General features: G+C 36.7%; 1 protein-coding gene across 50 annotated transcripts in view; it reads right to left on the minus strand.

Moving 5' to 3' along the window:
* The window catches only part of ANK2 (ankyrin 2), a 671,502-nt gene that overhangs the window by 231,213 nt on the left and 426,895 nt on the right, over window positions 1-13,394 (minus strand). For 16 of the 50 annotated variants that reach the window (XM_043569970.1, XM_043569954.1, XM_043570011.1 and 13 more), the window contains exon 1: window positions 12,533-12,911. The exons of 24 other annotated variants lie outside the window; for them this stretch is intronic. In XM_043569970.1, coding sequence (XP_043425905.1) covers window positions 12,533-12,667 — 135 coding nt within the window. In that variant the 5' untranslated portion in view covers window positions 12,668-12,911. Of the gene's footprint in view, window positions 1-12,532; window positions 12,913-13,394 lie in introns of those variants that run through there. 10 more of the 50 variants (XM_043570025.1, XM_043570019.1, XM_043570046.1 and 7 more) reach the window with 5 other exon arrangements.

Below are 13,394 nucleotides of genomic sequence, written 5' to 3' on the forward strand. Positions count from 1 at the left end.
TATTTTCTTCTAGAATTTCTCTACCTATATGCTGTATACGTGTGTAAAGATCAGGTTTTTACAAAGCTAAGAAATAATACCCTGTCTTCTCCTTTTAAAATATTATCAACTAAGTATTGCCACATCATTAAAAAGTTTCAAAGACATTCTAATTCTCATACAATAGTTGATAGATCACAGTTCTTTTTAGCTTTTCCTAATCATTTGTACAACTAGTACCTTTGATTTTCATTATTGTCAAGGAGGTTATGGTGAAAAGTTTTTGTCTTGGTCCTTGTTGTGATTATGTCCATTGTTTAAATTCCTAAAAGTGGAATGATCCTGTAAAAGATGTAGATTCTTGGTACATATGGTAATACTGCAAAACTTCCCTTGAGAGAGGCTGAATCAAAAGATACAGTCGTATCTGTTTGTAGAAGAGCTGATCTCCACACAACACCCTCAAATTTGCTTTGCTCAGTTGATATGTGTATTATCATGGTTTTGATTTATCTTTTCCTTTTTTGAAGAATGTGGCGCTTAATTATACATGTATCGTCTATTACGTTTTTGTCTTCTTTGACTTGTCTGTTCACATTTTTGGTCCTTTTGGGGTTTTAAATGTCCCTTTTATTTTTGAAAACTCCATATTGACAAGTTAAGATTTTGTCATATTTGTTGCAAACTTTTCTGAGTTTGTTATTTTCTTTCGAACATATATTTTGACCTCTAGAAGTTTTTAATTTTATAAATTAAGAAGTATAAAATATCTTACTTTTGGATGTTTTTATTCCATTGCTTTTATGCTTTCCAACCCTGAAACCAATGAAATACTTCTCCTCATTTTCTTCTAGTTTTAAAAAGTTACATTTAACTATTTTTTTAAAGATTTTTATTTACTTATTTTAAGGGGGGGTGGGGGCAGAGAGACAGGGAGAGAGAGAATCCGAAGGCTCTGCACTGTCAGAAAGCAAGAGTAGGACACTTAACTGTCTGAGCCACCCAGGTACCCCTCCATTTAACTTTTAATTCTCTGAAATTTATTTTGGTATTAAGCATAAGTTACAATGTTACTTGGCATTTTCCAAGGGGGCAATTTTTTCCAATTGTTGAAAATCTTTCAACCCACTTTTAAATTCCTCTAGTGTCTCCTTTTTAACATTTTTCTTTCCTTAAAAAACCATAACATAGTCAGCGTAGACTTCCTTTTCAATCCTGATTCCAAAACTTGACCATGAGATGTCTGATCTTGAGCAAATTACTGACCTCAAATTACTGGTCTATAAAACACATAGTGTTATGTGCATTAAAGAAGGTAATGTATGTGAAATCCTTAAAAAGAATGTATTGAGGAAGCACACACTCAGCAAAAGGAAATGTGAATACCTGACTCACAGAGCTATTGCCAGGAGTAAAGGGCATTTATGTTCTGTCAATGGTATGTAGAGCACCATGACAGAATCTGGTGAAGAATAGGAGCTAAATGAATGGTAGCTATTATTATTAATAGTTAATGTGGAATCCCTCCAAACATGTCTACATTTCTTTTATTTATTTTCTTTCTTTTTTAAAAATGCTATTATTTTCCACATCTCAGTCTACTTTTGATCCCGAGTAGAATAGGTCTAGTCCCAGTACCAGATCAAGAGGTTAGAGATGGGTCAGAAAGCAAACCAGTATCAATAACTTGGCTGACGATGTCCATTTGACATGTAGCTATAACTGTATGACCCACGCAGTTTAAACAGGAATGGAAGTTAACATGTCCATCTGGATCATTGCTTAGTTCTTCAAAAAATTATTCGGTGAGTATATGTAAATCAACACCAAAGAAAAGATTGATTTTCAATCTGTATTTATATATTATATAATAAAAGAGAGAAAGAGAGAGAGGGAAAGAGGAGCGAGCATATACACAATGGAATTCATTATTTACTTTCTTGGAAGAGATTGATTTCATACTTAATTTCACAGCTCTTTTAGAAATGCATATATAGGGGCACCTGGGTGGCTCAGTTGGTTAAGCATCCGACCTTGGCTTAGGTCATGATCTCGCGGTTCACGGGTTCGAGCCCTACATCGGGATCAGTGCTTACAGCTCAGAGCGGAGCCTGCTTCAGATTCTGTGTCTCCTTCTCTCTCTGCCCCTTGCCTGCTCACACTCTGTCTCTCTTGTTCAAAAATAAATAAACATTTTAAAAATTTAAAACAAAATAGAAATACATAAATAATTTTAAAAGTTGAAAATATATGGAATGAATATTTGACGCTTCACATTAGTTGATATACTAAGAAATTTTAACAAGACCAGAAGAATTTTGTTAATCATCTGTTATGTGCTACATAACTTTTTAGGCACAGTGTGGATTTCAACCAGGATATTGTACTAGACGTCAGTTCTAAGGGAGAATCAGATCACTTGGAACAATCTGGCTGTTCATGCTGGCTGCTCAATAGTGGAATGAAATTCTGATTTTTTAAAAAATTTTGACACATTTGCACAACAATATCTTATAGAACCTCAGTGCCTAGATATCTGATGGGAGTTTACAAGATTAAACAACGAATGAAAGGACGCTATACACACGTTCAGTAATTATTAGCTTTTGAAAGTGGAGCTGAAATGTACTCTAAGTGCTGAGGTTTAAAATTCCATTGAATGCAATGCAGGCACTTTCTTACTTCTAAAAGCTGTACATGAGAACTGCAGGAGTCCAAACAATATTATGTATTATAGATATACGAACAAGTTTGTGAAACGTTTGCTAGCAAAGCAGACTCCATTCCCATGTGTCCTGTGTGGTCCTGGCTTCTGCAATTGCCACCAAATTTGGCAATCAATTGAATGAATCTGGATTAGAAGAATCTTAATCAAATGTGAAGGGTTTTTATACTCTTTTGTCCTTTTGCGCTGATGGTACATATTCAGTCCTGTCTCTTCAATAAAATCAACCTCTTAGAACGGAAAGCAGTAGTTATCATATTTTAGTGCACTTAAGGGTTACTTAGAGATCATGCTTAATCTTATTAAATAGATATTCTTGGCTCCCATCTCAGAGATTCTAATTCTGGAGGTCGGAAGTTGGCCTCAGCAATCCACATCACTTTAAAACACCCCAGATGATTCTTCTGATGTGAGTGGTTCACAGAACACACTTTGGGAGGTGCTGACATAAAGGATTAACTAGACCTTTCATTCTGTGTATTTATTACACGACTCAAATATGCCTTATCCCTTATGTCATCATCCATCATTTACTTGGTCAAAATGTTTGATGTAAGAATGGATAATAGGCTGAATCTGATAAGCCATTTTTTTTATAAATAATAATTATGTATTATAGATATGTGGACAATTTTGCAAAACATACACCTTATTGGTAGAAATTTTTTGAATCCCTTTTACTTCTAAAAATTGCTTTTTTTCCTTTTGTAAATTTGGGGAGAGAAAACTATTTGTGACAACCAGTGACTTCCGAAAAGTTAAGAGTCACAAATTTTCTTACATCCTTCTATTTCACTAGAGGTCTTAGTGGATGGTTTCCAATTTCCTTCAGTGTGTCAACAACCTAGAAGGATATGATACTGAAGTAGCACATCTAAATGGACTTCAGCTCTAGTTTTAACACAGTATTTCTGCCTGGACTGACCGATTTCTCATATTTAGCCTTGATAAAGTGACAGACAATTCTTTATTAGATAAATTATTGATCTTAGAAAGTTAATGTTTAAGTACATGATATGTTTATTTAATAGAGCTGTTAACCAGAATATAGAAATTGTTAGAGTATCAGGCATACTGTATAAGAATATACTTCAGGGGCACCTGGGTGACTCGGTTGGTTGAGCGTTAGACTTAGGCTCAGGTCACGATCCCACAGTTTGTGGGTTCGAGCCCCGCGTCAGGCTCTGTGCTGACAGCTCAGAGCCTGGAGCCTGCTTCAGATTCTGTGTCTCCCTCTCTCTGCCCTCTCCCGTTCACACTCTGTCTGTGTCTCTGTCTCTCAAAAATAAATAAACATTAAAAAAAATTTTTTTTAAATAGACTTCAATGCCCCCCTGTGTAAGTCATTAATAACTGTTGTAGATAAACTACCAAAAAATCTCAAAACTTAAAATAATACGGCAGCAATATTTATAACTAATCAAAACATGGTTTCAATTCACAATCTCTACTGTTTAAATACCTGGCTTTTGCATAGCTTTTAGATACAATTTGTCAGCACAAAGATAACACTGAGATGATTATACTTTGGATGATCACTGTAGTATTTTTACGTCTTATAAGCAAATTTAAAGAAAGGCACAAGAATGTTTTACTAGAGTCACATAAGCCCACACAAATATGATGTGAATGTAAGCTTTGAAAAGTCAAACACTGAAAATTCTGACAGTCAAATATGATCTAGTATGCCCCAAATTTCTTAAGTTTCACGCACTAAAAGGGCATTAAATCTAAGACAGCAAATGAAAGTGGATAAGAAGTATGACAGATGTCTGTGTGGGAAGGAAGCAAAATATGGTTGAAAAGAGCTCTTTCCACAGAGTATTCTCAGTTCCATCATACATGCGACCTTGAAAAAGCCACTATATACGCAGTGGAACTAATTTTATTAAATATAGCAGAAGAAGGACTATTAAAAACTATTACACAGTTCAATTGAAGAATTATGTTTGGTTTGGATGAACCTCAGTATATGAAAAATATAAGAGAAATATTATATTAATACTGTTTATAATGATTCCTCTTATCACAATGTAATCTTTCAATGAATTTCAAACTATTGCATTTTATGTACAGCTTGATCTAAAGAATGCCTAATAAGTCAAGAAAATATATTTTTTATATAGTAAATATGTTTCATACAATTACTATTTCACAGCACTAATTTAATGTTTTTAGAAATGTCTTTTGTGCCTCTATCACTTTTCCATTTTCACAGCTTCTGGTTTCGTCTGTTTTCAGCTGTCACCTGCAGCTGGAAAACACCCACAACTAGACTGGCTAACTTGGGTGATTTCCTAGTCATTATTCCTATTTTTCTCAAATACATAGTAATCACCAGGTAGGTGCCAGGTACTCTGTTAGGCCCTGCAAAGAGGACGGAGCTTCTGATATGCAAACCACGATCTAATCGATTCTTCTAAAACAGATTTCAGTGACCTTTCCCCAGAATAGAGTCCAAATTCTAAAGCGTGGCTTATGAAACTCTTGATAATTTGATTCCACGCTTACTATCCAAATTTCCTGAGTTCCACACATGTCCGATAGAAACTAGCTGTGTCATAGCCATGGGGGTTTACCTACTGCTTCTCTATCATTCCAGTGTTACTACTGACTCCAACATTGGTTCTGTGATCTACCCATACTGCTTCAAGATTTGATTTTTCTGTAATACTCTGATTGAGTTGTCATCCTTAGGTGTTCCACAACACCCTGTGCCTTCTCACGACACCGTAACAACACTGGCACTCCTGGTTTGTCCATCTTAGATTACATTCTTTAAACCAAGGTTGCATATCTTATTCATCTCGGTAGACCCAGTGGCCGGCACTTAGCAGTTGCTCAATAAATGCTTAACTGCATATACTTTCTTCTCAGCAGGAACCAAGATTGCACTCTGCTTCCAAGGCTTACTACAGGCTCCAACTTCTCCATCAGCAGAGGGAGAGTCAAAATATTTAACAACTGGTACAGCTTAGGCACCAACCAATCACAGTAGATGTCGGCAGTAGCACTAGAGGCAAGTGGTCCTGGAGGCCCCTTGCTGGTCCAGGCACTATTCCTTTGTTTGCTTATTTAGGGGATGGAATGGACTAGGAAATCCTAGAAATCAGTTCCAGGCAGCCTCAGTAGAAGGTGCAGCTTGGTGGGCTCATAAAAGCAACTGTTTAATTAACATGTATGGAAGCATTTCAAAGTGTAAACAATTGGACAGTTGTTCTGCTCCATACTGGCTGGACATCAGCGCTGTCCATAAGGCATCCCCCAAACACAGCTGTGCACTGCTCTCCCCTTCTTCAGCTTCCTATGGGTGCTCATTTTATCACTCGCATTGTCACTTTATTGCCTATTGCCTTATATGGTTAATTGATTGCATGTGGATAAGTTCTAGTTCTCAAACTAGATTGAAAGCTCCTGGAGGAGCTTATCTTCTTTCAATATTTACCTTTAAATAAATCATCCAAAAGTTATATAACCATGATCCGTATCATTTCGTATTATTTGAAGTGCCTTATCAGAATAGATTTCATTATACTCTTGGCTCATTTTAGAGTTAATATCAAAATTATAGGAAGTTTCCTTATAGCAGTTATAGACAGACCACTGGACATCATTTATGCTCACTGTATCACTTAAAGTCTCTCTAATTTCTACGCACTTAGAACTCAAAACTGAAGAAAATTTTTGACTGTCTTGATGTCCGGACATGCTTGGTTATTAGATAAAGAATCACCTCTCTCTCTTTCTTAAATACACACACACCATTCCATCTTAATAAATAGAATTGTCTTGTACCTAGTTGTTTAAGCCAAAAGTCCCTTATTTCTTTTACAATGCCAAAACAATCCCTCAATAAAAACAAAAACACATCCATAATCTGATCACTTCTGGCCTCCCCTGCTAGCATCCTAAATCTGATCCTCCATCATCATTCACCTCGGGGGTCTCTGGGACCACCAAACTTAGCCTCTTTTTTTTTCACTCTTGCTGCACTCACCATCCCTCCTTCACCAAGGGAAGAGCAAGAGAGGGAGAGCTTTCAAAGCATAAATGAGGTCCTACTATTTCCCAGAGGATTCCCAGTGTATTTTGAATGAAATCCAAACTCTTTTACCAAGACCCACTGCATTTAGAAAGAAATCCAGGGACACTTGGGTGGCTCAGTCAGTTGAGCATCTGACTATTGACTTCGGCTCAGGTCATGATCTCACTGATTCATGAGTTCAAGCCCCATGTAGGGCTCTGTGCTGACAGTGAGGAGCCTGCTTGGGATTCTCTCTCTCTTTGCCCCTCCCTGGCTTGCGCACATACACATTCTCTCTCTCTCTCTCTCTCTCTCTCTCTCTCTCTCTCTCTCTCTCTCCCCCTTTCTCTCAAAATACATAAACTTTAAAAAAAAAAAGAAGGAAAGTAATCCAAACCTTTGCCATGGTAGGGCTATGCCTGCCTCTCAGACCCCATTGGCATCTACCCTCTTCCTTGACGACTATGCTTCTGCCATGCTGTCTTTCTGTCCCTTGAATACCCCCAGCATGTTCTTACTTCAGCTAGGCAGCACACTCCCCCTCCCCCAACATATGTTTAAAGTTTGTCTCCCCACCACAAACTGTTATCATCATTCCGTCGCCAACATTTAGAAGAAGGCCCAGCTCAATAAATACTGGCCGATGAACAAACCATCTTTTGATACAGCATAGCAGAAAAAACTAAAATGTTTTCACAGTATCAGAAATCACTGTTCATGGTCTAAAAATCATAGGAAAACTTATAGAATAACAAAAGGTTGATATAAACAAGATAAAATTCTTCATGGAAATTGGAAAAATTGTTCAAATAAATGAAACAAGAAAATAAAAATCTCTGAGCATAACTGATAAAAAAGTGAAGAATGTAATAGCTCAAAAATCAGCTAGGACAGGTAACCAAAGTAATGTTTGTGATGACGCAACAAATTTGTGGTTTTGTTCTTGGGACAAAGCAAAGTAATGTGATACAGCAAAGAAACTACAATTAAAAATACATGATCTCCGTGCAAGAAAAATAGAGAGTACACTTAGAGCAACATACAAATCTATAAATGATGCCATAATAAAAATACAAGCCAAGAAGAACATGAAATGATTTTGTTCATGTTGTTCTAGATTGCATTTTACCAAAGCATGGTCAATAAGCCATATCTCTGGAGCCTACTTGGATTCCTCATGGCTTTGCTGACTCATGTCCCAGATACAGCTATCCTGGAAACAAGGGCAAAGACTAGAAGGCATCTCTAAGAGCTTCTTTTTTTGTAGGTGAACTTGGAATATGTATACCAGTTATCTGCATAAGTGAAAATGAAAAGAAATGTGAGAGATGATGCAGTTTTCCCTTCTGCGATCAACAGGAAAAACTAGAACCATTATGTGGATTTATTCTGAATAAGAATTTTAAAACAGCTGAACTTTGTTCTGGATTCCTATCTGCTCCATATGCTTCCTCTGTAAGGAAATGTCAAAGTGTTAACTGATAACCACTGTATATTTAACCAAAGAAAATGAAAACACTAATTCAAAAAGTTATAGGTACTCCTATGTTTATCACAGCATTATTTAAAATATCCAATATATGAAAGCAACACAAGTATCCATTGGGAGATGAATGGATAAAGAAGATGTGAGAAATATATATACATAATGGAATATTACCCAGCCATAGAAAAGGATGAGGTCTTGCCATTTGTGACAACATGGTAAGTGAAGTTAGACTGAGAAAGACAAATACCATATGATTTCACTTACATGTAGAATCTAAAAAAAATAAAAAATAAAAAAAAACAGAACAAAAGACTAAACAAAAAAACAGAATCAGAACTCTAAACACAGAGAACACACTGATGGTTGCCAGATGGGAAGGGGGTAGGGAGATGAGCAAAATGGGTAAAGGAGAGTAAAAGATACAGGCTTCAAGTTGTGAAATGAATAAGTAATGGGAACAAAAGGTATAGCACGGGAGATATAGTCAATGTATGGTGACAGTCGGTATACTTGTGGGGAGCATAGCATAACATAGAGTCGAATTGCTATGTTGTACACCTGAAACTAATATAACATTGAGTGTCAGTTACATTGAAATTCACAAAAATTGAAAAGCTGAAAAAAAAACTAACTGTGATAATAATAGATCTTCAAGTCCTTTAAAGTCTAAAGTAAGAGGCAACCACATTTCAGAGGAAAACCCTAACATATGCTCAGGAGCTTTATATATTCATTAGGAAGGCAGTTACTTTCTCAGTGGATTTGGAATAAGGTCTCAAGGAGTATAATTCTCTCATGCCCCTAAAATTTGAGTGAAAGGAGGAATGCTTAAGAGTGTTGGGAATAACTCACAACAAATGGACTGGAGTCCAGTCCAGCCCATTAGCTGCTGTTGGAGGTGGGAATCTGCCCAGAAGTTTTACCTACCTACTCTTTTGTCTCCCTGAAAATACCTGCCTGCTACTAGAGTCCTCACTGCACTAGAAAATTAAAAAGCAGAAATTGTAATTAGAGTCTGAAATGTATTTCCAAATTGCTTTTCAAATAATTAGAAAACTTACAGCACACCCAGGAAAGTTCATCACTCTCAAGGCAATCTTCTAAGACGAAATATTATCATATTTTACATCTTTGTTAATGGAATGGTAACTTATTAATATTTTAATGTATATCTTTACAAAATAGAAAAAGAGTAACTAAATTAATATTTAGTAATTGAAAAGTTAGCCATGGAATAATAATAGAAAAATTTAGTAAAAGTTTGAATACAGCCAGACCCCGATTTGTTTACCTATTGTCCATGGCCACTTTTGTTCTACAATAGCAGAAAGAAGTGGCCGTGACAGAGACCAGGTGGCCAGCAACGCCTACAATGTTCACTCGCTAGTTCTTTACAAAAAAAAAAAAAAAATGCTTGCTAATTCTGCTCTGGAATGTAAGCCTTAATTAGTATACGCGCTATGAAAATAACATATTATTTGTCCAGTTATAGAATTTAAAAAATTTTTGGCATAATAGCTGTTCATCTCTTTTACTATACCTTTAAAAAGTTGTTTTAAAACTTAAAAAATAGTCATAATGCCAAAAGAATATTGAGTTTCATTTTCTTTATTTTTTTTTTGGTATAATTTCTGTGTTTTGCTATGTAACACATCTGGAAATTATTCTGATTTCCTTTATCATTTTTATAAAAAACTTGCAAGCTTATACATAAGTGGAATTGCAAATATGGACATACAATAACATTGTTCAAGGAGAAATTATTTTTGGTTACTTACTTCCAACACAATTGCTGATATATTCCTCATTGCTATACTATCTATACAAATAAATGCCAGAATATTCAAAATTCTAAATAAAACTTACAGAAAAAATGAAGTATTAATTTACACAAAAAGCTGTTTTAGCATCTCAAATTTTACTTTTCCCCATAAGTTGATTTCTGATTATGAAAAAAAAAATTGGAAAATTTATTTATTTGAAACTTCTGGCCTAACAATACAATAAATTATATAAAACATTTCTAAGTTTATTTCCAAGAAAAAAGTGCCCAGTACCACTGTTTCTGTCTTGCTCCCCCAAAAAAGAACAAAATAAAAATATAAGTCAATCAGTTCTAAAGTTCTTAACAACTGTTTATCATTAATTGTGACAAACATGAATGATGGAAAGTGACTAAGGAACACATTTATCTACACGATTCAGAGAGTGACATCAGTCTTGTAGTACCCACTCAACATGAAAGAAAAGATGACACAGTTCTTAAGTTCAGAAAACTTCAGCAAGATACAACCACATATTTAGTTTAAGTCACCCTTGGTATTAGAAATTAATTATTTTTTGGTTTTTGGTCCCACAGCCAAAGTGGAGAAATTCTGAGCAGAACATCACTTCCGAAGGTGGACAACAGGTGGATTTCAACCTCTGCTATAACTTTCTAAGTCACAGCAATCATTATACGCTCCCATCTAGAAAATCTCTGACAGAAGAGTTTATTCAATAATCAGCAGGTTATAAGAATGTTATTTAATTCAGAGAAATCAGATTGTAATACATTTTTAAAGTCAACTCCCATTTTTCAGAACATATCTATATTAATAGGAATAGAAGGATTTCAACCAGGGGATGATCTTTCTTGCTGGTGATTATGTCTTCCTCTTAAAACATTTTTCATTGTCTTCTGAACTCTGAAGTTTTGAGTGAATTTCTCATTCCAGCCCTTGGACCTCAAAACCATGTTGACACGTGCTCGTGTTTACCTATATTTAATTTTTAAAGCACCTTTAACTTATTTTAATGCATTACATTTTTCTTAATGATGTTTAAAAGGTGAAAAATGGAATACACTTAGGTAACAAAAATATTGAAGGAATTAACTAACATTTGTAAGAATGGTCTACATTCTACGTTAATAAAAAATATTCATAGAAATTACCTTTTAAACAAGACGGTTACTTCTCAGGGAATATATTTACATATTGCAACAAAGCAAGCATGCAGAGTTACTAAAAAGTTACCAAAAAAGTTTACCTTTTCTGACACCTCAGTTCAGAAATTGCACTAGAAGTGGCCGATCAGAAATCTGGAGTGACTCTCCTGGTGGATGGGGATAATTTAAGCCTTAACCCCAGAAGGAGAAACCTCAGCTGTGTGGTTGTTCAGGCAGGTGTTCTCCCCTCCCCCATGGGATTGCCAAACTCCCCGCCTTTCAAGTTAATTCTCTTGCCTGGTGACTTCCATTCCCATTCCAGAAGCACTGTCCTCTTTTTCACTACAGTGCTGACAGACTTTCTTTTCACTTCTGCTAATTGCACACACTGCCTCTGCAGGTTGTTTGTATTGGTAAGTTCTCAGTTTCTGTTTCAGTTTCACTGTGGTCTGACAGACTCAATGCTAGGAAATTATGAAATTCATCCAGATCAGAGTAAAGGCCAAAGAGTGCCTCAGACCCTCACCTACTTGTTATTCTCACCCCTGGAAATATCAGGTACACAAACTAAATATGAGTCCAACCCCTCTGTTTCTCTTACTCAGAAATCCTACACATCTTAGTCTCATGGTTTCGCTCTGAAATAAATAACTTGCAATAAGGTCAAATTCCTGGGCCTGGCAGATCAAAGATCAACTTTATTCTCCAGCAAATTTGAAAATCAAAAGATTTCAGAAAGAGATTTTAGCCCCCCCCCCATTCACAATAAACCTTTGTGACCATTTTAAGGAACATATCATGACAATGAATTACTAAAATCTGAAAGTCACTTAGATATTTGCTCAACTTTTAAGCCTCTGCACAAAATATTATTATCGTAATCAGGACAGTGTTTAAAGGCCTTTCCACTGAGGTTAGTCAAATATTGGAAGAAAAACACTTTTATGAGCTGCACCTGGGAGTCGATGTTAGCATATGCTTAAAAATGCCCTGTGACCTCATGGAAAATGAACCATACATGAATATATAAACAGGCAAAAGAATTTGACACCCTGAATGTAAGTGTCATGAGGCTACAAGTCACTCTATAATGAAATACATGTTCAGCCTGGGACAGAGTTTCAAATTAAAAAGACAACATCGTTGCTTATTCCAAATATCAATTCACAGCTAAAGCCAACTCAGGAGGAACAGACATGTGACACCGCATGGCTCCAAGAGGAAACAACAGCGTGCCGCTGAACCCGAGGCAGTTGGGTAGTTTGGTCACATTGGGTTTATTCTGTCTACTTCCTTCTAGGAAGCTTAGAGGTTGACCAATGAGGTCCACTGTTGATTCTTATGGCACCACCCTCCCCTCCTTCTCGTTTGTGGCTTAGAACTTACCCACACCCCAAGTTCTTGGGTGTCCTCGCTGTTACAGCCATAGTAGTCTGGGGTTCTGTCCAACTCCTGCATGTGTCCGTGTACTCTTACGCTCTTATCCGCATGACAAGACGGGCAGAGAGCTGCATTACCCATCTCACTCCTACAGTTCCTGCCGTCCCTGGGCCCGTGCTTGCCCTCTCTGCTCTGTCCAGGGCTCCCTGGGGGACACTAATGCGGACAATTCATCCAGACGATCTTTGGCTCCTCCGCTCAAGTCCCCTAAACGCCCCTCACCAGTTCTCCCCATCTGCTGGCTGGCTTGCTGGTGTGAGAGAGAACTCAAAACCCCAGCAACTGCAGGCTGCATTCGGTGACCATTTCCAATTCAGGCTCTGCCAGTCTATTTTTACACCTACCAGGCCAGCTATGCATGTCAATGGAGTGAGGGGGGTGAGGCCAAGAGAGAGCAGGGGAGGGGGCGGTGTTGTTTTGTTTTTCACCATGTGAGCAGCCTGCTCTACACATGGACTTAAGTTCCTGCTGTGTAAAATGTCTCTACATATGAGAATTTTTGCATTACTCAGTGAATGCCTCTGAATCCTTTGATTTTCCCCCTCCGTCTTTCTACTTACACAGAACACCAAATCTGCTAATGAGTCCGCTTCACCCACATAATAGATAGAAATTATTTTTGTAATTGTTTAAACCAAGAGGCGAGCACTCAGCTGACATACATCGTCTTTCTCATGATCTTTTACAGAAAATAACTGGTTGTCCTTGCAGCATTTAAAATTCATCGGAAACACAGCAATCAAAATGAGTCATTTTACCTTGGTCTGGATGTTTTGAATTTTACAAAGTATCTACAGTTTTCCATTAT

The sequence above is a fragment of the Prionailurus bengalensis genome, chromosome B1 (genome assembly GCF_016509475.1).
Source record: "Prionailurus bengalensis isolate Pbe53 chromosome B1, Fcat_Pben_1.1_paternal_pri, whole genome shotgun sequence".
Taxonomy (NCBI): Eukaryota; Metazoa; Chordata; class Mammalia; order Carnivora; family Felidae; genus Prionailurus; species Prionailurus bengalensis.